Source organism: Coenobita brevimanus, chromosome 60, assembly GCF_032717465.1.
Source record: "Coenobita brevimanus isolate Jiangsu-jjx chromosome 60, ASM3271746v2, whole genome shotgun sequence".
Taxonomy (NCBI): domain Eukaryota; kingdom Metazoa; phylum Arthropoda; class Malacostraca; order Decapoda; family Coenobitidae; genus Coenobita; species Coenobita brevimanus.
This window is the reverse complement of record NC_137013.1, coordinates 29,196,286-29,222,660: the sequence shown is the minus strand read 5'-3', so window position 1 is coordinate 29,222,660 and position 26,375 is coordinate 29,196,286. Positions and strand designations below refer to the sequence as shown.

The 26,375-nt window shown below is 42.8% G+C and overlaps 1 protein-coding gene across 1 annotated transcript in view; it reads left to right on the top strand.

Moving 5' to 3' along the window:
* The window catches only part of LOC145403344 (uncharacterized), a 140,337-nt gene that overhangs the window by 41,779 nt on the left and 72,183 nt on the right, over positions 1-26,375 (top strand). Inside the window, exons 4-6 of the mRNA XM_080275134.1 lie at positions 1,736-1,978; positions 3,874-4,059; positions 24,276-24,495. Of these exons, the coding sequence (XP_080131260.1) occupies positions 1,736-1,978; positions 3,874-4,059; positions 24,276-24,495 (649 nt within the window). The remainder of the gene's footprint in view (positions 1-1,735; positions 1,979-3,873; positions 4,060-24,275; positions 24,496-26,375) is intronic.

Sequence of the window (26,375 nt, the reverse complement as noted above, 5' to 3'; positions counted from 1 at the left end):
TAAGGATGTACAGAAATGACAATGTTTAGATGGATGTGTAGGCCTGGGGGAGGGATAAGATTGTGATTGAAAAGTTGAGAGGAGAGATGGGGCTTGAATGTATCGGAGTTGTAATGAGGAGGGGTTGATTGAGATGGTTTGTGCATGTTAAGAGGATGGAGGATGACAGCTGGGTGCAGAAAGTGAGAAGTGTGAATTTCAGCGGTTGGGTTGCGAAAAGCAGGCCAAAAAAGACGTGGGATGAGGTAATAGAGTATGACCTCAGGGACAAGGGACTGAATAGAGAGGCTGCCAGAGATCGAGCAGTGTGGAAAGTCGCCATTAGGTGACCAAGGCTGATGCATGCAAGTGTGTTGGAGCCTTTGTAAATGATATGATACAATGCCCTATACGAGTCAAACTCCTCATTCAGCAACTAATTGTAATGTTCTTTCCAAGCTTTAATATCTACACTTTCCACCACTACCTTTCATTCATCATTTTTCACACACTGTTTGCCCATGACATCCCTGTTTTCTCTCGTCATCTATTTTGCCACCTTAAATGCTGCATTCTTCCTTTTAGCACTATTATGGCTATCCAGTGAGGGTCTTTGAGACTCAGGTTTTACCCTGTATACCCTCTTTCTGGCCCAGTGCTTGGCAGCCAAGTATCCCTCTCTGTTACCACCCCTTCTGCATTCCTGGCAATATTTTATCCTTAATTTGGCTTCTACATCCTCATCTCACCACCATGTTTAGCTTATACTGTATCTTGGTGCGCACGTTGTCCATCCGCACACTGAATCTGTAACTCCGAAGAGAATGTTCTTGAGAGCTCTGTACTGCTCATTAATACTTCTGTCAACAGCTCCATGTTCAGCCACGATTCATAGAAGACCTCTTCTACTGCTTGGTTTTTCAACTTCAGTATTTTCCTCCTGGATGCATAGGTCTATCACTTCACTTCGTTCTTCTTGACACCGTGTCACATTACCATTAATTTATGTTGCTGCACACACTCTTCGCTCCCTGTAACTGTAACATCCCTCCTGTCGGCTCTCCTGACTAGGAAATAGTCTGTGGCTACTATTGTTCTCACCCTCATGGGAGCAGTGTAGTGGACAACACACTCATTCAAGTCCCTAGAATCCTATCTCCACGTCACATGTCTGGCTTTGCACACACATGCTAGCCATTTACCTCCAATAGTCAGTCCTTTGACCAGTGACATAAGATCATCATCATGGTCTTTCTTTTCCCGTCTAAGACTGATATGAAGTATTAAATTGCGGGCAATGCAAGACAGTTATATTCAGCAGTTGGGAGTCCATGCTGGTAAGATGTTGACATTGGTTATGATTAACATGTCTGTCTTGCCACTCAGTGTAGCAAGGAGAGCATGTGGTCTGAGTAAATAGGTTCCCTGTATTCTTTGTATATCCCTTGCCTTTATTTTGTTGTCTGGTGGTTAGAGCTTCCAGTCAGACTGACGGTTTAGCTGTGCATGTAAGCTCAGTCCCCAGGAGATTTAGTGATCATGGAATGCCATCAGGGGAAACAGCCTGTTCTTCAACCCCTAAATGTACTGTGCGGTGATGGCCTAACCTTAGGCCCCAGTATACTTCAAAGAAGGTATTATGGCATTGTCAGGTTGCAATTTTGCCTTCACTCCAGGTGCTGAGAAAGCAAGAGACTCTAGTGAAGAAGGGAAGAAATTCTTTGTATCCTGTTAATATCCCATCCCTTCATTCCAGGTGGCTGCAAGAGCAAGAGCCCTTAGTGATGAGGGCCCGTGTATCCTGTTCATTGATGAGATAGACTCCCTGTGCCCAGCGCGAACCACCAATACCGCACAGGCAGCCATCACTCTCACGACACAGGTGGTACTCGAGATGGACAAGTGTCACCATTGTCCCAACCTGGTGCTGATAGCTGCCACAAATAGACCCTATAATCTTGATCATGCCGTCAGGAGGTCTGGTCGTTTGGAAGTAGAGGTAAAGTGGAAGGTTATTGTGTTCAACTTAACAAGAGTGACCCTCACACTGAGTGGGATAGAAACAATATCCTGTCATTCTTATTTAACATTGGAGTGGCCTCTCATACTGAATGGGTTTAAAAAAAAAATGATTAACTGTTAATATATTCCACTTAGGTATGGCCTCTCATACTGGACAGGTTAGACAATGTCCATTAACTCTCATGATCAGGACAACTCTAGCATTTTGTTCCAGCTTGTGACAGATGATTTTATTCAGCTGAAAGTGCATCGTAGGAACCTGAGAATGTTATACTGTCATCATTAACTTTCTCATGATCAGAACAATTTTAGTATTCTAATTCAGCTAACTCAGGATGATTTAGTCAGTTGAGAATGAATGATAGAGTCCTGAAAGTGTCAGTATAGATTAATCCTTTCAGGATGAAAACATCTTCTTAACCCCTTGGCCATGACAAGTTTCTATGAGCTGAATAAAATCATCAGTCATTAGCAGAAATAAAATGATTTTTTTTTTTTCTTTTTTTCCCCAGATAATTAAGCAACGTTGGGTCTGGTTAGTACTTGGATGGGTGACCGCCTGGGAACACCAGATGCTGTTGGCATCCCTACGTGTCAAGTGGGGTTGGTGGAGGATTAGTGCCCCTCCCTGTAAAACAATTAACTCTGAGCCCTTGGCCACCCCGTTTGGGATACATGGCATCTGGCAATGAATGAATGAATGAATGAATTGTATTGAAATACTTTTAATATTTTTGGTGCCCTGGGTTTCTCCAGGTCCTAGTAAAATCATCTAACAGTAGCCAAAGCACAGAGGGTTAGATATTATTTGTGCGACTCCCAGACAGTTTCATTAAGTTCTGGAAAGTCCTCTCATACAGAACGGGTTTGAAAAAAATGAAATGGCAACTTACAGTGAGAACTCACTCTAGATTTGTGAAATGAGTGTTGAATAGGCAATACTTCAAGGAGTGGAACTGGGTGATGAGTTCCAGTTATTATGAACTGGCCATGGATTATATACCAAAGACACTACAATATTCTGTCCACTTGAATGTGGCGTAACCCGCCCTGTGCCAGTGACGTACATGTACATCGGCCCCTACATGCATGAACAGTGCCATTGACATACATGTACTTCGGAAATTTGATGTACATATTTGCCAAAATTAAAAAATTCAAATTAGGTGCCGAAAAATCAGCTAGGATATTCCTGCGCCTCTCTAGGCCTTCCTAGATCATCTATATACCCACCAAGAGTGTCTTTGGCCTGAATAGCATAGTTACTGATGAAGAAAACGATATGATACCTCAACTCAGTGGGTGTCGGCGGCGGCCGATAAAGTCTGTGTGCGTTACTCCAAAAATTTTCAGCCATTTGCTCAGGGAGAATCGACCTCAAAATTGACCTAAATGGCTTCTATGAGTACTTTTATGGTTGTTCTCCATGTTTTCTCATTATTTCTAACCTATCTAGCCAAAAAAAAAAAAAATCAAAAATTGGCCGGCACCACTGCTTCATGAGGGTCCAAAGTCTTCTGGCATGCTGCAGGTTAAAATTATCATTCCTCCATCAAGAATGATAAACTGTAATATGAGAATAGCACTTTTATAAGGTGCATATTATAAAAATTTCTGTGCAGGGGATGTAAAGCTACAGTATTGTTTTTTTCTGCTACTGAACTATGGGAAATGGGCTACAAAATGCTGAACATATACTCCAAGATAAGGTGTGCAACAGTATAGTCATATCTCACAGATCCTACTGAAGATGGACAAGCAATAACACAGTCATGCCATGTAGATCCTGCTTAAGATGAAGATGCTAACATATCCTTATAGCCTGCAGAACTTTATAAGGCAGACAATATATAATATCCTTGTATTCCACAGATCTTACTCAGTGTTCCCTCTGCTGGTGACCGATGTAGCATCCTGCAAGTGCACACATCTGACCTTCTGCCCCCAGACCACCCTGCAATTGACAAAGTCGCCCACAACACCCCGGGTTTTGTTGGGGCCGACCTTCATGCATTGGTTCAGGCAACACGAATGGACCTCGCCACCAGAGAAGATCAGGTGAGGGGGAGTGGATTGTTGGTGTCATTATCATCATTGGTTTGCATCATCACCATCATCACACAGTATTATATAATGCTGATAATTTTCTTCATCATTATTGTATTCGTTATCATCCAGCTTCCGGTTGTTTGAGAGGGTTGGGTAGAATTCATTAATAATAAGATAGAAGGACTTACGTAGAATAGGCAACAGCAGAGTTCTGGCAGAGTCAACATACATCTGTTCACTTTACATTCACTCTTATTTTTCATCCATCCACCCATCCATCATCCAATCCTACATTACCCCATGAGGAGCGTAGGAGCCTGGGGCTAGGCAGTTGGTCCCGACATTTAAGATGAGAGTGACCAGCCTCACTCATCGCTGAGTGGCATTTCATGAGTAATCAACCCCAACACCCCTTGGATATAAACCTTCACTGGCTCAGTCTGATTGGAGTGCAATAATTACCTACTAAACTACCCAGGTGCCAAAATTCGGTTATATGGTTACCACCCAGCGTAGTAAATGGTTTCCTGGTGTACAGGAAACCATTTGGCATATCACTCAGTGTAGTCACCCACAGGCAGAAGGAAGAGGAAAGAATGAAGGAAAGAAAGACAGAAGAGGGAGTGTAAAGTTACCCTTAGGCAGAAGGACAAGGAGAGAATGAAGGAAAGGAAGATAGAAGAGGATGGAAGTAAAGAAGGATGGAGGAGAGGAAAGGGCAGACACCCGAAAGCAGCACTACATCGAGTGAGTGGATGGTGAGCGCCCCCACCTATCGCAAACTTTTATTTTTGTTCTCGCTAAAATAGCTAGTTTAAACCTTATGAAGCATTGTTACTAGCAAAAGTTTACTAACAGTTCCCTGCTAGTGTTATACCCTGCTGTCCATATTTTTCACTGCTCCTCAGACATCTGAGAGTATCCCTCCTCATCTTTCTTGTTGTGTTCTTCATTTGTCTTGGTGTGTTCTTCATATGTCTTGGTGTGTTCTTCATTTGTCTTGGTGTGTTCTTCATATGTCTTGGTGTGTTCTTCATTTGTCTTGTGTTCTTCATTTGTCTTGTGTTCTTCATTTGTCTTGTGTTCTTCATTTGTCTTGTGTTCTTCATTTGTCTTGTGTTCTTCATTTGTCTTGTTGTGTTCTTCATTTGTCTTGGTGTGTTCTTCATATTTCTTGTGTTCTTTATTTGTCTTGGTGTGTTCTTCATATGTCTTGGTGTGTTTTTCCTGTGTTATGTGCAGATTTTTCACATATTTTACATTTCCATAGCCAGCAGAGAAATTGTTGTTCTTAATCAACCTCAGTTTGTCTGGCCAAGCAGACCCATCAGCCACAGGCAAGCATCCACTCCTGCATGGCCAGCCTGCATGTGAACCAATGTTCCCTTGCAAATAACAGCGCCGCCTCACGGTGGGGTGTGGTGAAAAATGTAGAGGTTTTGTTTCTGGACGAGAAGGAAAGGGAGAAGTAGGAAGAAGTGTTGGTGGTACACCCACTAAAATAATTATCAGCTGGGAATGCTGGTGATAGGGAGAGCTGGAGCTCATGTTTTAACAGCTATCTAATCATCCCCTTTGCTGACCTTTTCAATGTGACAGTAACATGGAGAGTAGACCAGCATATTCTCCCAAACATTTCCTTTAACCATCTTATACACTACACCACGTGCACTTTACATTTCACACAACGTATCCCACTACGTTACAGGGGTTGGCGCCAGCAAGGGCATGCGGCCAGAAAACTTTGCCCCTGCTACCTAGTGGCGGACTTCTGGGGGGAGGCGTGACGGGGGTTCCGCTGGCATACATCATGGGTCCAGGGCGAGCTGGGGCATGAGCCTGTGCTAGAGGGTACAGGGCATTGCAGTTCCCAGGCTGCCGCTTCTGCCCAATAGAGAGGGGCCCGAACCTGGGAGTAGTGCCCCAGGAGGCTGCCCTATCAGTGGGTGTATAATGGCGGGATAGTTGCAGTGCCAAGGCGCGTTTGGAGGGTGTCCCTGCAGCTGTCCTGGCAGGGTGTCCCGAGCCACTGGTAAGCTGGTGGGCTAAGGGTCCCAGATCCATTGCCTGGATCTGGGACTGTGCAATGAGTGGGGCCTGTGGTATGTCTGTCCCCCTTTGTTAATACTGACAATGACAAAACAGAGCAAGCCTGAGGACAGTAAATCACCCTGGGGGATGAGGGTGGGTTCATGGAAGTGGGAAGTTTGAGGGGAAGAGCGGGGGAAGTCGTTGAGGCATTCAGTAGGAGGTGGGTGGATGTGGCATGTTTGCAGGAAGTCCGGTACAGGGGTGGATCAGCCAGAAAGATTGTTGGGAAGGACTGTTACTATAAGTTGTTTTGGCAGGGGGGGACAGACGGATATGGGGGTGTTGGTGTGATGGTTGGAGAGAAATGGGTGGATTATGTTATGAATGTTATGAGTGTAAGCAATAGGATATTGGTAGTGAAAATTCTATTTGGTAGAAAGATAGCTGCAATTGTATTAACATATGCTCCACAGGCAGGATTGAAGGAAGCAGAGAAAGATAGATTTTGGAATGATTTAATACGTGTAGTAGGTGGTATGTGGGATGATGAGATAGTGGTTTTGGGAGGGGACTTAAATGGTCATGTAGGTGAAGCAGCACAAGGTTATGAAGGAGTGCATGGGGGATGTGCGTATGGTATAAGGAATGCAGAAGGGGAAAGGATACTTGAGTTTGGGGAGGCAACGTACATGATTGTGTGCAACACATATTTTAGGAAAACAGAGAGTAGGCTAATTGCGTATGAGTCTGGGGGAAGTAGCAGTCAGATAGATTTTTTCTGGTTAGGAGGGCCGATAGGAGGTTAGTGAGGGATGTTAAAGTTATAGGAAGTGAGGAGTGTGTGCAGCAACACAAACTGTTGATTTGTGATATGGTGCTTGAAGAACGAGTGATGAAAAAGATGACTTATGTACCTAGGAGGAAAATATGGAAGCTGAAAAACCAAGTAGTAAGGGATGCCTTCTATAGTAAGATGAGGAGAGTGGTGGCTGAACAGGGAGCTGTAGACAGAGGCATTAATGAACAGTACAGAGCCCTCAAGAACAATCTCTTGAGAGTTAATGATGTAACATGCGGTTGGACAAGAGGACCACCAAGACATAAAGTAACTTGGTGGTGGGATGAGGATGTAGAAGCTGCAGTTAAGGAGAAAAGAGGTCTTTTCCGGGAATGGAAGAAGGGTGGTAGCAAGGATAAATACTTGGCTGCCAAGCGTAGGGCTAGAAGAGAGGTATACAGGGCGAAGTCTGGGTCACAGAGACTTTTACTTGATAACCTAAATCTTGGGCAAAGAAAAAATATGATATTTAAGGTAGCAAATCAGATGAAGAAGGATAATCGGGATATTATAGGTGAGCAGTGTATGAAGAATGATGAAGGAAGGGCAGTGGTGAACAGTGAGGATGTTAAAGATGCATGGAGAGAGCATTATAGCTGGTTGTTGAATGAGGAGTTTTACTGGAACAGGGAAGGTTTGGAGCCAGCAGATCCAATGTTTGGCCCTTGGCCTTTGATTGATGCTGCTGCTGTGAGTGAGGCAATAGGCAGGATGAAGGTGGGGAAGGTAGCAGCTGTGTCTGGGTTGAGTGCTGAAATGTTGAAGGCCTCAGGAGGTATAGGGGTGAGGTTAATCACTGACCTGATAAATATGATTATTTATGAGTGTGTTGACCCAGATTATTGGCTGAAGAAATGTGTATAAAGGGAAGGTTGATGCCCTGGAAAGAGGAAATTAATGAGGTATAAAGAGTTTAGGTCAGATAATGAAGGTAATGGAGAGAGTTTTAGAAGGTATGGCTAGAGAAAGAGTGAATATTGATGAGATGCAGTTTGGGTTTATGCCAGGTAGGGGGACCACTGATGCCATATTCATTGTTCGACAGCTTCAAGAAAAATATGTTGGTAGGAGAAGGGATCTGTATTTTGTTTTTGGTGATTTGGAAAAGGTCTTTCACAGAGTCCCTAGAGAGGTGGTGAAGTGGGCAATGAGAAAGCTTGGCTTGGAGGAGTGGCTGGTTAGGGTGGTTATAGCTATGTATGTGGGTGCTCGCTCCTTAGTAAAAGTGAATGGAGATTTGAATGATGAGTTTTCCATGAATGTTGGCGTGCTTAGGGGTCAGTTTTGAGTCTCATGTTGTTTATCATGGTACTTGAGGCCCTCTCATGTGACTTTAGAAACGGACTCCCGTGGGAGATGTATGCTGATGATTTGGTGTTGATTGCAGAGAACGAAAGGGAGGCAGAGGAAAGGTTTAGGAAATGGAGAGATGGTATGGGGCATAAGGGCTTAAGGGTAAATGCAGATAAAAGAAAAGTGATGATATCTAGGGTTGGTGGCAATACTGTCAAAGATGAGGGAGAGTGGCCATGTGCAGTTTGCCACAAGGGTGTGGGAAGTAATTCCATCTTGTGCGGTGTTTGTGATAAATGGGTGCACAAGAGATGTAGTGGTATCAGAAGTAGACTGCGAGATAATGCTGATTTTATGTGTACGGCGTGTCGGGGTGAGCAGGTGGAGATTGTCAGGCGTGAAAGGATTGAATTTGCTGGTGAATCTCTTGAGTGTGTAGAAGAGTTTTGTTATTTGGGAGACATGTTGTGTGCTGGAGATGGGGCTGGAGCTAGCTCTGTGGCTAGGGTGAGAAGTGGTTGGAAGAAGTTCAGGGAGCTCTTGCCTTTCCTGACATTGAGAGGACTCTCTCTATGTGCTAAGGGGTCTTTGTATGCAGCATATGTTAGGAGTGTAATGCTGTATGGTAGTGAGACCTAGGCAGTAAAGGAGGAGGATATTCACCGGCTCAGACGTACAGAAATGACAGTGATTAGGTGGATGTGTAGTGCATCCCTGCGTGCAAGGTCAGGGGGAACTGGGTTTACGATGGAAGAGTTGAGAGGTAGGATGGGACTGGAGTGTTGTGATGACGAGAGGTAGATTGAGATGGTTTAGACATGTGGAGAGGATGGAGGATGATAATTGGGTGAGGAAGGTGAGAAGTGTTAATATTGGGGGTGAGGTTATAAGGGGTAGACCAAGAAAGACATGGTACGAGGTCATTAAGTGTGACCTCAGGGTTAGGGGACTGAACAGGGAGGCTGCAGTGGATCGTGCAGCATGGAGAGCCGCCATTAGGTGACCAAGACCAACGCATGCAAGCATGTTGGGGCCTTTAAAAATGAAACAAAATGAAAACCCTAGGCTTTGATACCTTTTGCAACTCTCACTGGCTCAAACGTGGTAATGGTACACCTGATTCTCCCCCTCCCTCTGTATCTCTGCTCCTCCCCCCCCCCTTATTCTTTCCCTCTCTCTCTCTCTCTCTCTCTCTCTCCAGATATAGTATAACTCCCGTAGCTTCATGTTGTGTATTATGAATAATCCATAGCAAAGGACATTATGCTCAAAGGAAAGAAAGTATTATCCACTAAGTAATATGAAAGGAAATTAAAGTGCTATCATTCTGCGTGGCACCCATTGTATCTGAGGTTACCACCTTAGGATTTTCTAACTTGTTGTGATACAGTGACAGTCACCATTAGCATTTAAAGAATAGGTTGATGGCAAACTCGACTGAACACATCCGCTTCCAAAGAACTATACCACAGTATTATATCTGTGAGCTCTCTCGTGTTCTTTCGACATCCTTCCTCTTTAGGAATTTTAAGTTTTATTATTCCCTCCTTAGTACCAGTCTTTAATATCTTTTCTCTCTTATCAGCCATTTTCTTTTAATCTTCTGTTTTTTATACTAAACATATTTTTAATGGAAATCTTCTGTAACAGGAGCCAGGCCTTTAATAGAGCCTGTCTTTTACCTTCATTAACACCAATGTGCCTGCATTGCAGCCGGTCGTAGCACTAGGTTTTTCTTCTTCGATTATACTACACCATTACATTAACCAGGGACAAATTGGCAGTCTCACAACCCATGACAGGAAATCACCACTACAGTAATGTACTAACTGCAAAGAAATGTTTTGGAAAATATGGTGAGCTGTAGTATTCCCTATTAATAATGCCATTAAGACAAAAGAGATAACCTAAAATTTTATAAAAATTTTGCTAGATGAAATGAATGAACATCACCCATAGATATGACCTCATTGCATTTTCCCTTAGGGAAAGTTTCATAGTTTGTTATGTCCGTCCCTAACTTGAAAGTACCGTATTCCAAAACATCCTCAGGGATTCAGTGGCAAAGAAGTAGGTATGTAGTATAGCAGTCTTCTGTAAGCATTCAGCCTACTGAACAACACACTTCAGTTTAAATAATAGCTCAAGATAACGTGCAAATGGTAGTTTCATAATACAGTAGAACCTCTCTCATTCGGACTATACGGGGGGAAGGGTTGTCCGAATTAGCAGATTGTCTGGACCATCAGGGTAATCTCCAGTTCATACCAAAAACTATCTACATATGGTATGTTTGTTAATTATTAACATATGTGGCATATGTCAACCCTACGTAACTGCAAAAGATGGAAGGATACTAAAATAACCAAACTAATCATGTACGATAATTTTGTATTGCATAATTTACAGGTAAGGCCATGACAAGAGACTAGCCTACATTTTAAATTGTAGTAAGTGACTAAGGCCCGTGCAGGCAAAAAAATAAATTAATTAGTTAACTGTAATATTTGGAATAAAAATAAAACTGTAGGCAAAAAATACATTGTCATCTTCGGAATATTGATAGCGCCCATATGGGCAAGAAGCTAATGTTTGATGTACAAGTAAAGCACATTTAAGTACAAAAAATAAATCACTAAACACTGCAGAATATTCTGACCCATTTTTGTGTAAGCAAACTCCTCCTTTTAACACCTTTATTCATTGCAGAAGCTACACTTGCATTAAGGGCCATGGTAAGGAGGATTAACTTTTGAAATACAGCATAAAAATATAAATGGCTGATGAACTAGTTGATGGAACGAATGCTAGTGTGTGTTTAAACAGGCGCCCATGTTGCGACCTAGCGTGATCCGAGACTAAACGAATGACGATCGCTTTCCGCGCCGATACTGAAAATGACTTTAGAATTACTTTCAACATATTTTTGGAGCTTCTTATTTTTAAATTTTGTCCGAATTAACAGAAGTCCGGATTAAAGGGGTCCGGACCAAAGAGGTTCTACTGTACTGTACATCTAAATACGCAAAATTATATTTCAGTGTGCAAGAAATTGCAATTTCCACACCAAAATGACAGCGCTGCCTACTCACTACAAAACTCGCACCTAGGACTCATATTTAAATGGCTTTGGATTCTTTTGTAACACTTCTTAGATAGCAATTTCTTCTGCACTTTACACATCAACACCCTCATGTATAACTTTTATGAAAGCTATGTCGATACAGTACGTAAAGTGTTTATGTCCCCTGAAAACAGTGATAATTGATAAGTAAAACAAATTGCTCAGTAAGCAGTGCTCTGATGCCGCCTTGAATACATGCCTAAGGCTCAGCAGATCAGGGATACCAATCTGGCAAGTTAACTCAGGAGTTTGTTTTCAGATCTTTTGTCTGATGTGTCATATTTATCATGCTAAAGGAGTGCCAATAATTTTTTTAGTGGGTGTACAGGGTAGTGGCAGGCTGTGTAGTCACTGCAGATAATGCAGTCTGAAGCAGGTTAAATACTACCAGCACATGCAAGTCTCATCTGTTTGGGATACTTTTTCCACATCCTCAGCACATCCAGGTCTCATCTTTTTAATTTTTTTATTATTTTTTAAATGCTAGGAAGAAGGAACCAAAGGCCACAAGCCCACAATACAGTTCCAAGAGAAAAACAAAATACAAGAGAGAGCCAAATTCAAGATCCGATCATTTCGAGGTGCCTGGACACATTGCGTTTCAAAGACTGGGGATTGTGGCTAGCAGGAAATACAGACAGAGAGAGGGAGACATTTCCAGAGTCAACCTGTTGCATAAATGAAGGACTGGGAGTAATGGTTAATTCTTGCATTAGAGAGTTGGATAGAAGAGGGATGAGAGTTTGCTGCTAAACGGGTGCTGCGCGCCCGTCATAGAGGTGGAGGGATGCAAGCAGACAGTTCAGAGGAGCAGTGACCATTGAAGATGCGATAGAAAAGAGATAAAGATGCAACAGTGCGGCGAAGAGACAGAGGTTGAAGGGATGCAGTAAGAGAAGGAGAGTTCATGAGACGAAAAGCCTTTGACTCCACCCTATTGAGAAGAGCTGTATGTGGGGTGCCTCTCCACACATGAGAGTTGTACTCTACACAGGGGTGGATAAAACCCGTGTATAAAGTCAACAACTGTGCAGGGGTAAAGAAGGAACGGAGTCGGCCTAGCACACCTAATCTCTTGGATGCAGATTTTACAAGAGATGTAATATGATCTTTCCAAGACAAGTCCAGAGTGAATGAAACCCCAAGCAAGTTCAAGGATGATGCAGGATTAAGCTGAATATTATTAAACATTAGTGGGTACTCCCGTGGAAGATTTTGTCGGGTTGATAGGTGTAAGAACTGAGTCTTTGATGCATTAAAAACAACCATATTATTTTTACCCCAGTCAGAGATACGAGCCAAGTCAGACATTAGGTGTGCCATAGCCTCATCCCTTGTTTGTTGAAGTAACTGCTGAGATGGATGTTGCAGGAACTGAATGGAAAGGTGAAGGGTGGAGTCATCAGCGTACAAGTGGGTAGGGTTAGATGTACAGCTTAGAAGGTCACTGATGAATAAGAGGAAGAGAGTTGGTGATAGGACAGAGTCCTGAGGAACACCACTGTTGATAGATCTAGGAGAAGAACGATGACTGTCTACAACAGCGGCTATAGAACAACCAGCAAGAAAGCTATAGGTGGAGGCACAAATAGAAGAATAGAAACGGTCAGAGGGCAATTTGGAAATTAAAGATTTATGCTAGACTCGATCAAATGCCTTTGAGATGTCAAGTGCAATGGCAAACCTTTTGCCAAAGTCCCAAAAGGAGGATGACCAGGAGTCTGAAAGGTAGGTGAGAAGATCGCCAGTGGAGCGTACCTTACAGAACCCATACTGACGATCAGAAAGAAGGTTGTGATAGGAAAGATGCTTTAAAATTTTTCTATTTAGAATTGACTCGAAAACTTTTGGGATACAGGATGTTAAAGCAATTGGATGATAGTTAGAGGGTTGGGAATGGCCACCCTTCTTTGGGACTGGCTGAATGAGAGCAAACTTCCAGCAAGAAGGAAAGGTGCAAGTTGATAGACAAAGGCGACAGAGTTTACCTAGGCAGGGTGTAAGCACAGAAGCACAGTTCTTGAGGACAACAGGAAGGACTCCAGGCCCATATGCTTTGTTAGTACTGAGGCCTGTGATGGCAGAAAACACATCAGCTGAGGAAATTTTAATGTTAGCCATGAGGAAGTCTGAGGAGGGAAGTGATGGAGGAACAGCACCGAAATCATCTAAGGTGGAATTGGAGCAGAAAGTCTGAGCGAAGAGGTCTGCTTTATCAGTAGAAGAAATAGCTACAGAACCATCAGAGTAGAAAAGAGGAGGGGAGGATGATGAGGTAAAATTGTTAGAAAGGTTTTTGGAAAGGTGCCAGAAGGAGCGGGAAGAATTCGAGTTGGAGAGTTGAGAGCATTTAGTACAGATGAAATTATTTTTAGCAGAACGAAGAACATACTTAGCACGATTCTGGGCAGAAACATAAAAAAGATTTGATTCAGGGTAGGTTGGCTCTGATACCCTTTTTAGGCCCTCTTCTTGTTGCGGACAGCATTAGAACAAGCGCGATTAAACCAAGGCTTTCTTGCATTAGTTAAAGAATATGAGAAAGGAATGTATGCTTCCATGCCCAAGAGAATCTATCTATCTATCTATCTATCTATTGCCAGACGCCTCAATCCCGTTTGGGGTGGCCGCAAACAAATCGCCTCCAAGTCGCCCTGTCCCCCGCCATTTCACTGCCCTGCTCCCAACTCACACCTCCCTCTCTCATATACCTTTCCACCCCATCCCTCCATCTCATCCTCGGCCTCCCCCTCCCTCTTCCCCCCTCCACCTCACATACACTCTCTTCGTCAGTCTTTCACCCTCCATCCTCTCCACATGGCCAAACCACCTCAGTGTGTTCCTCATAACGCTTCCTATCACATCCACATCAACACCACAACGCTCCTTTATATTCTCATTCGTCATCCTGTCTCTCCATGTGACTCCACAGGCTCCTCTTAAATAACCTCCGTAATGCGCAAGGCACACTCAGATGGCTCCCGGCCATGGAAGCAATAATCATTCCACGGAAAATCAAAGAAGTACTGCCTGAGGGCCTCCCAATCTACAGCTTCAAAGTGCCACAGTCAACTTTTCTTTGGGGGGTCCACAGGCCATACCGGAGTGATAGGACAGGGTAAGGTAATGAGGTTGTGATCAGAGGAGCCCAACAGAGTGGAACAATTAACAGTATAAGCAGAAGGATTAGTTGTAAGGAAGAGGTCAAGTATGTTGGAGCTCTCTCCCAGGTGGTCAGGGATACGGGTAGGGTGCTGTAGCTCTAGGTCATTAAGGATAAAAAAGATGTAGGCTTGTTCACCAGGTGGATCAGTGAAAGGAGAGGAGAGTCAAAGATGGTGGTGAACATTGAAATCTCCTAGAATGGAGATTTCAAAGAAAGGAGAAATGGATAGGATGTGCTCCATCATAGTAGTAAGATAGTCAATGAATTTTTGATAGTTAGTAGAATTAGGGGATAAGTAAACAGCACAGATATATTTAGTCAGAGAATGACAGGTAAGCCGAAGCTAGAGAGTAGAGAATTCAGAAGAATCAAGTTCAGGAACATGAGAACAAGATTAGTCATTGCCTATATATACACAACAGCCACCTTTGGCTTTGAAATGAGTATAAAGAAAGTAGGAGGATATAGAAAAGGGTTTGCTGTCAGTTGCCTCGGTTAGGAAAGGAACGTGAGGTTTAGAGGAGGAAAGGTGGCGCTCAACAGAGCGAAAGTTAGAGGAAAGGCTGCGAATGTTGCAGAAATGAAGAAGAAGTGAGTCAGACAGTGGTTCCAGGCAGCTCGAGTCATCACCGGGTGAGGGGCAGATGGTGGGGGCATTTATGGTCCCCCCCCCCCCCAGGTACTGCGAGGCTATGTTTAGGGATGCCATAATTTTTTTGGATTTTGGAAAAGGAAGTGTAGTATGTACTGTGCATGTAGTTTGGTGTTAATAGAGAAACTTGTATTAGAGAGCATGCTGGCCTACTCTCTGTTACTGAAACGCTGAAAAATTCGGCAAAGGGGAATGGTCAGGAACTAGTCCCAAGGGCTGATGAAACGGGAGGTTCAGCACTCCCTGTCATCAGCTTTCCATCCACCTTGGGAGTACTGCCCTGGTCAGCTGGTGCTACAGTCTACCATCCTGGGTTGGTTTGCCATACTTCTTCATGGTTTGCCATATTTCTTCATGTGACTTTAGAAACGGACTCCTGTGGGAGTTGTTGTATGCTGATGATTTGGTGTTGATTGTAGAGAACGAAAGGGAGGCGGAGGAAAGGTTTAGGAAGTGGAGAGATGGTATGGGGCACAAGGGTTTAAGGGTTGATGCAGATAAAACAAAAGTGATGATATCTAGGGTTGGTGGCAATACTGTCAAAGACAAGGGAGAGTGGCCATGTGCAGTTTGCCACAAGGGCGTGGGAAGTAATTCCATCTTGTGCGTTGTGTGTGATAAATGGGTGCATAAGAGATGTAGTGGTATCAGAGGTAGACTGCGAGATAATGCTGATTTCGTGTGTACGGTGTGTCGGGGTGAGCAGGTGGAGATTGTCAGACGTGAAAGGATTGAACTTGCTGGTGAATCTCTTGAGTGTGTGGAAGAGTTTTGTTATTTGGGAGACATGTTGTGTGCTGGAGGTGGGGCTGGAGCTAGCTCTGTGGCTAGGGTGAGAAGAGGTTGGAAGAAGTTCAGGGAGCTCTTGCCTTTCCTGACATTGAGAGGACTCTCTCTATGTGCTAAGGGGTGTTTGTATGCAGCATGTGTTAGGAGTGTAATGCTGTATGGTAGTTACAATGATTAGGTGGATGTGCAGTGCGTCCCTGCCTCCAAGACCTGGAGGGGCTGGGTTTACGATGGAAGAGTTGAGAGGTAGGATGGGACTGGAATGTATTGGTGTTGTGATGAGGGGAGGTAGATTGAGATGGTTTGGACATGTGGAGAGGATGGGGGATGATAATTGGGTGAGGAAGGTGAGAAGTGTTAATATTGGGGGTGGGGTTATGAGGGGTAGACTGAGAAAGACATGGGACAAGTCATTAAGTGTGACCTCAGGGTTAAGGGACTGAACAGGGAGGCTGCAATGGATCGTGCAGCGTGGAGAGCCACCATTAGGTGACCAAGGCCGACACATGCAAGCATGTTGGAGCCTTTAAAAAACAAAACAAAACAAAACGAAACGAGTTGGAACACACCATCATGAGAAACCTGCTTTTGTTTTGTGTTCTTATTATGTCTTCACTTTGTAGTGACATCAGCTAAATAGAAAAAGTTTTTAATTCTTTCTTTACTTATTTATTATATGTTTAATTTTTTTTGTTTTTTTATTTTACTATTCACTCATCATTCAAGCCCTCGAAATCCAGGCTGTATATGATACACCAAAAATCTTTCACCACATTCCATAGCTGCACATAAACTTATCCGATAGAGTCAATGATAGTCGTCCTTATCATCATCATTCGGACCTCCTTTCCTGCCCTAGGGCAGGGTGAGGAGTAGCTGTGTCTAGACAGCCCAAGTTTGCCCAGTCATGGCCCATTGGACTGGGCAAACTTGGGTTGTCTGGACATTGCTACTCCTCACCCTGCCATAGGATGGGAAAGGAGGTCCAGATGATGATGATGGCTATTATTGACTGTATCGGATACATCTGTGTAAAGCTGCGGAATGTAGTGAAAGTTTTTTGGCATATCAGATGGAGCCAGAATTCCCTGGCTCGAATGATTAGTGAATGGAAACGTGGCCCATTGGATTGGGCCAGTGGCATACCCAGAAAGTTTTTTTTTTTTTTTTTTTTTTTTTTTTTTTTTTTTACTATGCAGCCCTTAACTTTGGCAACGCGTTGGGCGCCTTTACTGCTGGGGGGCTGGGGGGGGGGCTTACAGCCCCCCCTCCCCCCAGAGAAAATTTTGCATTTTGGTCAATTTTATGATCATGTTGAGGCCATATGGAATGGGTATACGACATAAATTTAGCATATTCTAAAGTCATTTTTAAGTGTGTATATATATATATATATATATATATATATATATATATATATATATATTTGCAAAAGGGGGGGCCATGGCCACATGGCCCCCCCCCCCCTCAGTACGCCACTGGATTGGGCAAACTTGGGCTGTCTGGATGTTGTTACTCCTCAACCTGCCCTAGGGTGGGAAAGGAGGTCCAGATGATGATGATATTATTTTTTAGAACAATATCAAGTTAGTTTAGGGTCATACGTTCTGTAGTCTCATTTGCCACAGTCAGCCATACTGCCTTTGTATAATGTTGTGAGCATTGTTACTTCCCTTCTAGCTTTCCACTTTATAGCCAAAAAAATTTTCTTACAGTACATAGCTCAGTCACCACGTTTTGATGGAGCATTGGCAGAGAAGCGGACTCATACGGCAGTTGTTAAAGTATAATTTAGAATGTGTCCCATTCCAATATATGGGTCTGTGGTTTTTTCACAGCAGCACCAGACACTTTAAGTGGATTGTTAGTGGTAGGTGGGGGCACTCACCATCCACTCACTTGACGTAGTGCTGCTCTCGGGTGTCTGTCCTTTCCTTTCCTCCTTCCTTCTTTCTGTCCTTCCTCTTCTGTCGTTCTTTACTTCATTCTGTCCTTGTCCTTCTGCCTACGGGTAACTCTACACTCCCCCTTCTATCTTTGTTTCCTTCATTCTATACCCTTCCTTCTGTCTATGGGTGACTCTACACTGAGTGACAAGCCAAATGGTTTCCTGTACACCAGGAAACCATTTACTGCACTGGGTGGTAACCATATAACCAAATTATGGCGCCTGATGGTTTAGAGGTAATTATGGCACTCCAGTCGGATTGAGCCAGTGAAGGTTTATATCCAGGGGATGGTTGAGGTGTATTGCTCACGTAATGCCATTCAGGGATGAGTGAGGCTGGTCACTCTCATCTTAACCCTATCCTGTGAAGGGAGGAGCGTAAATTCTGGCTGTGCGCGTAACTCTCACACGAGCGTTTCCAGAACAGTTGCATAGAGATATTTTACTTCTAATGCCCGTAAGAAAGTTACTATTCAACATAGAAAGGCTACTTTGGTCTTATTTTGAAGATGAAGAGTTTTGCTCTGTCGTACATTGTCCAAAAAGACAATATATGCAAAATGCAAAAAAAGTGAGTAGAAGTTCGCTGACATGCTAAAGTTTTACACTGTCCTTAAAAAGATATTTGCCAAAAAAAAAAAAAAAAAAAAAAAAAAAAAAATCAAGAAGTAATAATATTTTTTGCATCAGTATGTAGCAGAATAAATTTCCTTTCCAATAATGCATTATTTGTTGTATTTTCTTAAATACAGTAATAACGCCGCATATATATGCGAGAAAAAGGAGCATAAGTGTTCAGCGGGAGGTCAAGAGGTGTATATCCTACCTGTGAGGAACCTTACACCACACTGAGCCAAGAAACCAAGTGAGCACACACACACCAGCTGTGGCAGGCTTAGCTCTGCCCACTTTTGCCCGTCATCCAACAAAAATGACAACTCCCTAAATATTTCTTTAGAACTTACATCGGATGATGGGCAAAGTCGTCATACTGACGTCAGAGGTTGACAAATACATGACGACCCAGGTCGTTATTGATAAGTCTAAGGGTTAAATGTCAGGACCAACTTGCCTAGTCCCGGGTTCCTACGCTCCTCAGGGGGCAATGTAGGATTGGATGATGGATGGATGAATGGATTTGGGTGAAATGTTGGTTGTCATGACAGTGTACTTTAGAGAGTTGTATTCAAAAGACATAAAGTTTTAGACCAGATCTGAGTCATTTTGTTCTAATGAATTGTTTGAATGATAGCAAGTTTTTGAAAACTACTAGAGATTCATCAGTCACTCGTTTTCTAAATAATTAAAAACAAAACAGTTCTTTTCTGAAATGTCATTGAAACTTCAGCTTTGTACTGTACATTGAATCGCATCTGTCCGATTGAGAATTGTTGTTAAATTGTTAAAACCTAAAAAGTGGCACAAACTTCTCCCATGTCATGCATAGTACTTTGGGAACCCAGGCAGATGTGATTTTTTTTTTTTTTTTTTTTTTTTTTTTTTTTTCATAAAGCAAAGAATGAATATATTTCAGCACTGTTGGTGCCATTCCATTGCTTTGCAGTTGAATATGACAACATAGCATCCACAACAAAACAAAAGCATTTGTTTCACTCTCTGTTTGATTTGATATTGGTCCATGAAAAAATAAGTGACGGTAATCCAGAACACGTTGTCTTGGTAAAAGAAAGGAGGAGACAGACCACAGGTTGAACCTCGATTTAACAGAACTGGATTTACAGGACTTCAAGATCTAGCCCCTTAAGTATGCAGATCCTGTGCACCTCCTCCCGGAACTGCAAAAGGGTCCAATTTTTTAACTTTCACCAAGATAAAAATTTTCTGACTGATTTCAAGAGCTTGAATTTACACACCAGAAAATGTACATTTCACTTATATAACTAATGGTTACCACAATATCATCTGTCAGCTAATGTCATAAATAAAAATTGTTACCCCTTGCATATAGAGAGAGAAAAAAAACGCCCCAAAGTAAATTTTGGTTTTATAGATTTGAAGAGCTTAACTTTACACACCAGAAAATGTATATTTCCCTCTCATATGTCATCAGGTTGTAAGTGGTAGATTATTAACCCATGGGGATGAAGTAAGGACCAGATGGAAAGAATATTTTGAAAGCCTGGTGAATGGGAATAGAGAGCAGAGCCGCTGTAAACATGATTGGTTTTGGGGGTGAGCAGAGGAGGAATGCAGTGCCAAAAAACGTGACATGCAGACAGATGAAGAACTCTGTGAAGTGGCTGAAAAATGGGAAAGCAGCTGGGGTTGATGAGGCGTATGCAGAGATGCTCAAGTGTAGTGGAGAAAGCGAAATGAAGCGCTTCTTGGAGATATGTAAGAAGGCATGGATGAGTGAAACTTTGCCAGCAGAGTGAAAAAAGGCTGTGATTTTACTTCTGTAGACAAATATAGGTGAGTGAAGTGCATGCAAGAATTATTGTGGCATAAGTTTATTGAGTGTGGTAGGGAAGGTTTATGGAAGAATTATTGTAGAGAAAGTAAGAGAGATATCAGAAGTCATAGTGAGTGATGAACAGGGTGGCTTTAGGAGTGGCAGAGGATGTGTGGATGAAATATTTGCGGTAAGACAGTAGTGGAGAAGGCTTGTGAGAAGGACTAAGGTGTTTATGGCATTCATGGATCTGGAAAAAGCATACGACCAAGTAGACAGAGAAGGATTGTGGGAGGTTTTGCACATGTTCGGTGTAGATGTTAAACTGCTAGGTGCCGTCAAGGGTTTTTATGATGGTAGTGTAGCATGTGTAAGGGTAAATGGGCATCTAAGTGAATGGTTCAAGATCGGTGTGGATGTGCGACAAGGTTGTGTGATGTCCCCATGGTTGTTCAATATATATATGTATGGGATGATGAGAGAAGTAAAAACATGAGTAATGGAGAGACGGATAGTGTTGGTAATGAGTGGTGATGGATGGAATATCTTGAATTTGTTGTATGTCGATGATGCACTACTACTTGCAAATACCAAGCAAGAACTTGGTAGACTGGTGCAGAGTTTTGCTGATGTCTGTGAGCATCGTGCCTTGAGAGTAAATGTAGAAAAAAGTAAAGTGATGGTTTTTAAGAGAGAAGGTGACTCCCAGTGTTATGTTACAGTGAATGGAGAGAGACTGGAATTGGTGGGAGAGTTCAGGTACGGTACTTGGGTACAGTACATGTAATAGAAAATAGAGGAAAATGTGCAAAAGAAGTGGAAAGTAGAGTGACACAAGGAAGGAAAGTAGCTGATGCTATGAAGGCCTTGATAAGATACAGTGGCTTGGGTGTTGCAGCTGCACTAGACTAACACGTAGGAGTGTTATTGCCAACTTTAACGTATGTATGTGAGACCAAGGTGTGGCATGAAAATGAAAAGTCAAGACTGAGAGCAATGGAGATGGGACTGCTGATGAATTTATGTGGAGTACAGAGAGTGGATAAGATATGAAATAATGTGATTCATGAAAGATGCGGAGTGATAAAGTCTGTGGACACCAGAATCAATGAGTGTACTGAAATGGTATGGTCATGTCGAGAGAATGGATAACAATAGAGTGGTGAAGAAGGTACAGCTGGGCAAATCTGAAGGAGGGAGGAGTGAGGTAGGCCAAGGAGAAGGTGTAGGGATATGGTGGATGAGTCTGTGAGGAAGAGAGGTAAGGACATTGGTGAGGCTAAGGGACTGACAAGAAATCAAACTGTCTGATTGAATGTCGTGAGAAGAAGTGCATGATCAGGGATTTGGCACCTCTTTTTAAAATGATAGTGTCCGGTTTGATTCTGTCAGATTCATTTATGTGAAGCTAGAGAATGTAGTGAATGTTATTGACGTATCAGATAGAGTCAGGATTCTGGGGGCTTGAATGATGAGTGAATGGAAGTATGGCCCATTGGATTGGGCAAACTTGGGTTGTCTGGACGTTCCTACTCCTCACCAAGCCCTAGGGTGGGAAAGGAGGTCTGGATGATGATGGTGATGACCCTCTATGTCTAATGGTTACTGCACAATCAACCATCAAATTTTTTTTTAAAAGTCACTTCTCACATTGTGTGAGAATTGAATGTCCATGAGAAGTAAGGAGGAATAGGAAGGTGGAGGGAGTTTGGGGGGGCTTGAGGAGGGGGGGAAGGGGAGGGAATATGCCTGCCAAACACAGCCATTACATTCTAGAGAAGGTATGGAGGATAGTTTGGGTGGGAGGGGATACAGAGGGCAAATTCCAATGGGGCAGAGGGAGGCGAAGAGATGGCCGGAGGAGGGGGTCAGATCAGATTATTTCTCGCACCACTGGATTTCTTAGTTTCCATTGGCTAGGAACCATTTACAGTAGATGCACATTTTAACAAACCAGTTCAGCCCACCCCCATTCCATTATCTCGAATTTTCCGCTAAATTGAGCCCCGTAACCAAGGCTCAGTATAAAGGAAAATTTCCTGGTATTTCAAGCTATTCACTACTAAATCCTTGAAGGCAGTCCAAACCTAGCAGACTATGCTAACTCAGTGCTGCTTGCAACAGTCTGAACCCATAATCAGTACCCCCAGAAATGCATTTTTGTGTATGGAATTTCCTTAATGGAGTTGTGCTAGATTTAATGGGAATTTTCCGTTAAATTGGGCAGAAATACCGGGAAAAAAATAATTCTGTTATCTTGGGCATCCGCTTAATCAGTGTTCGTTAAATTGAGTATCTACTGTACGTCATAAAAGAGGTGGAGTTACAGCTTTCCATTTTTATGTAACCTTGTGACAATTGTGGGACATAGGACTTTATGTAACAAGCTCAGAAAACAGCGATTGTCTTACAAAAAAAGTCAGGATCTGAGTCTAACAACAAATTTGACTGACACTGACTAGATTTAATAGAACTTGATTGCTTGATACAGTCTCCCAGGATGTGAGACCGAGTGGAACATGATTAGATGTTCCTCATCTGCTGCTAAGAGGGACTCCTGAGGCTCTTAAAATAGCACTGAGGCAGGGATTCCAAGTGATAGAAATTTCTCTTGAGGAAAAAATAAAAGCAAACTGTTGTGCTGAAAGAGTTACCTGGTACTGAGAATGTATTATACTGAGAATGTTATTGTAAACAACCTTGCTGGATATTTCCAGTGCTGCGGTGGATTTAATGGAAAATTAGATTTAACGGCAGGGCTGGTCCTGAGATTCCTTTTGTAGTGAGCTTCAACCTGTAGTGTCAGATACATAAAAACTAGATAGGAAATAATCTCCATCTAACTGTGTATAGCTCACAGTCAGCTGTTATGTGGGCAGGATGGTGCCAGTAGGTGTTGGCATTGCATCATAATCTCCACTCCCATCTTCCAAAATCCCGCCTCCTGTTCAGGCTCCTCGTTCATCACTTTCTTCAGATACACTGTTAATTAACTTATTGTTCCTATCACTGTTCATATATTGATCTTTTTGATGCCATAAATCATTGCTTTAGAGTACTTGAATGACTTATAAGGGGATCGATGTGGTGGTGATGTGAGTGAGTTGTGAGTACTGAGGAAGTGAGGGTGTAGGGGAATCCTTATGTGTGGGAAAGGGATGGTGTCTGTAGTTCACTGATGGATTATCAACCCACCTACTTTGAAAGTGTGGTGGGCTAAACTTGTACAGATTGTGATAAGAAGAGACACCTTTGACCTTCTGATCTGATTATAATGAATACCTTAATAACGTATTATATGAAAAGCTTTCCTTTTTTGAACACTGTTGTTGTGGGCCCAGTCTCATTTAGAGAAGAACCCAGTGGACTGCAGGTTATATTTGCCCTTCTTCAGTCTAACATCCTCCCTTCAGGGAAAAGGGAGTAGTTGAGGGACATTTGTTATGTCAGTACCACAATGTAAAGGTTTCTCTCCCCAGTACCCTTGCGTTGATTAACAGCATTTTATTGAAAAACATTACGCAAAAGCTTGTTTAACAAAAACAGTTTTATTGTATTTACTTAACAAGCCCAGTATACTAGTCATCTCGGCTCTTCATATCTTGGACAGTCCTTTTTTTTGTACACACCAAAATGTTTTATAGATAATACAAAACCCTGATAAGATTGGCTGCTTGTTTACCCTGGTCCAGTATCCAGATGTTATCTCTGCCTTTCACATCTTTCTTCAGTGTTGTAGAGTAATGCCATTATGTGTTGACACCGATATATCTGGGATGGTGTGCTGCCTATTTAAACAAGTGTCCCTCAGCTCCCTCCCATTTTGTCAAAAGGAGGATGGTGGACTGCAGAAAAAAGATACAGGTATCTTCAGCCTCCTGTCTGCAGGGTTCATATCTAAAGGAGCCTAACACCACAGTGCAAGGATTTTGGTCAATCCCTCTAGTTCTCATACACCCAGAACTGTACAGATAAGGCAAGACCCTGATGAGATTGGCCACCTGTTACTCGCCCATGCCGGCCAGATCACACCCAGCATTCACAAGACCCTTGAGTTCATCACTACACGACCCCAGGCCAGTGTGGATGTTGGGGGACTGAGCAAGGTGAAGCGGGAACTGGAGGAGATCTTTGACCAGCACACAAAATTTGTCACTGCATACAAAGCTTTGAAACTGCGCAGGCCAAAAGGTGAAAGGGAGGACTAGTGTTGTTGAATTATCAGTATGATGACATGTTTTTAATTTTTTAGTTTGCTTCTTACAGATACCTAAATAATTTTATTCTGTGTAACCCCATCAGTCCACTGATGATTTTTCCCTTTTATTCATGCTACCTTCAGACTTTTCTTATTCAACATCAGGGAGACTGTAGGAACTGGGAAGGTTAGATGTAGCCTTCATTTATCCCTTCACTGCTAAGGAACTCTCCTAACCAGAATAAAATTATCTGATGACTGCAAGAATTAAATGAGAAATACAGCATGCCTTTGCTTTACAGTGAGAATGCCTTTAACAAAATCCATCACTTAATAGTATGTCATATACTGAGTCAATTCTAACATGGATGCAGTGTGGGTATGTTTCTGTCCAAGGGTCATCCACACAACAGAATTTAAAACCAAGTCTTGAACTTACATAAACTGGTAGTTATTTCACTTCACTGCACTTCTCTTGCTGCTTACCACCCAACATAAGTCAGAAGTTCCTAGCTTACCTAAACTGGCAATTACTTCACTTCTCTGAACTTCACTTATATACTGCTTGCATTCCAACACCACACTGTTGTTCCATCACTGAACACTAACACACCCATCTGTGATGAGTGCAAAGGCCATTTTGGAACAAACAGATGACTGTAAACCTGCATGTGGGCAATTGCATAAGCATAAATAGTGATGATATATTGACCAGTGAAATTTCGGATGGGATCATGATCTCATAAGCCAGTTTTTGGTCATATACAGTGCAGTATTGAAAAACATCCTAACTTTTCATCATTGTACTCTATAAGCAGTTCATTGCATATAGGTTCATTTTATAATGAGGGTCTGCTATATCAGTACAGTGCATCCTCACACAGTGCAAGTTTATGGGTGGCAGAAACCCGCGCACTCCACAATTTCTTATTGTGTGAACCAAAGAACTTTTGGGAAAAATGGTGTATGGTGGACATCCCACCTAGGACTTGGTCTCCAGGTCCCCTTCCAGCATACTCTAGCCTGCTAATTCCATCCATCCATCCATCATCTAATCTTATGTTGTCCCATGAGGAGGGTAGGAGCCCGGGGCTAGGCAAGTTGGTCCTGACATTTAAGATGAGAGTGACCAGCCTTACCCATCCCTGAGTGGCATTACATGAGCAATGAACCCCAACCACCCATGGGATATAAACCTACTCAGGCTCAATCCGATTGGAGTGCCATAATTACCCACTAAGCCACCCGGTACCATAATTTGGTTATGTGGTTACCACCCAGCTTAGTAAATGGTTTCCTGGTGTACAGGAAGTAATTTGGCTTGTCACTATGTGTAGAATCACCCACAGGCAGAAGGAAGAGGAAAGAATGAAGGAAAGAGAGAAGAGGGAGTGTAAAGTCACCCATAGGCAGAAGGAAGAGGAAAGAATGAAGGAAAGAAAGACAGAAGAGGAAGGAAGAGAGGAAAGGGCAGACATCCAAAGCAGCATTATATCGAGTGAGTGGATGGTGAGCGCCCCACCTACCTGCTAATACATTGTTTAATAGTACTTCTAGTTGGACCAACAAATAGAACACCATGGGCTTGTTAAGAAGGGAGGGCGGTGGGTATCCATGGCTCGGGGCATCTACTCTTGCCCCGTGGGACAGGGCACCCTGTTGTCACTCTCACTGTCACTGCTGAGGTCTCCTGGAGGTGCCATAAAGCCTTCAAAGTCGACAGCAGAGACCATGATGAACAAGTGGGTACTGCAATGATGCTAAAACGGACCACAGGATGCAAGGTACAACATGTTCTCACGACAGTATGAAGGAGAATTGTCTGCTTACCCAGGAAGGTCGGTAGATGGCATGCAGATAGCATGCCAGCTGC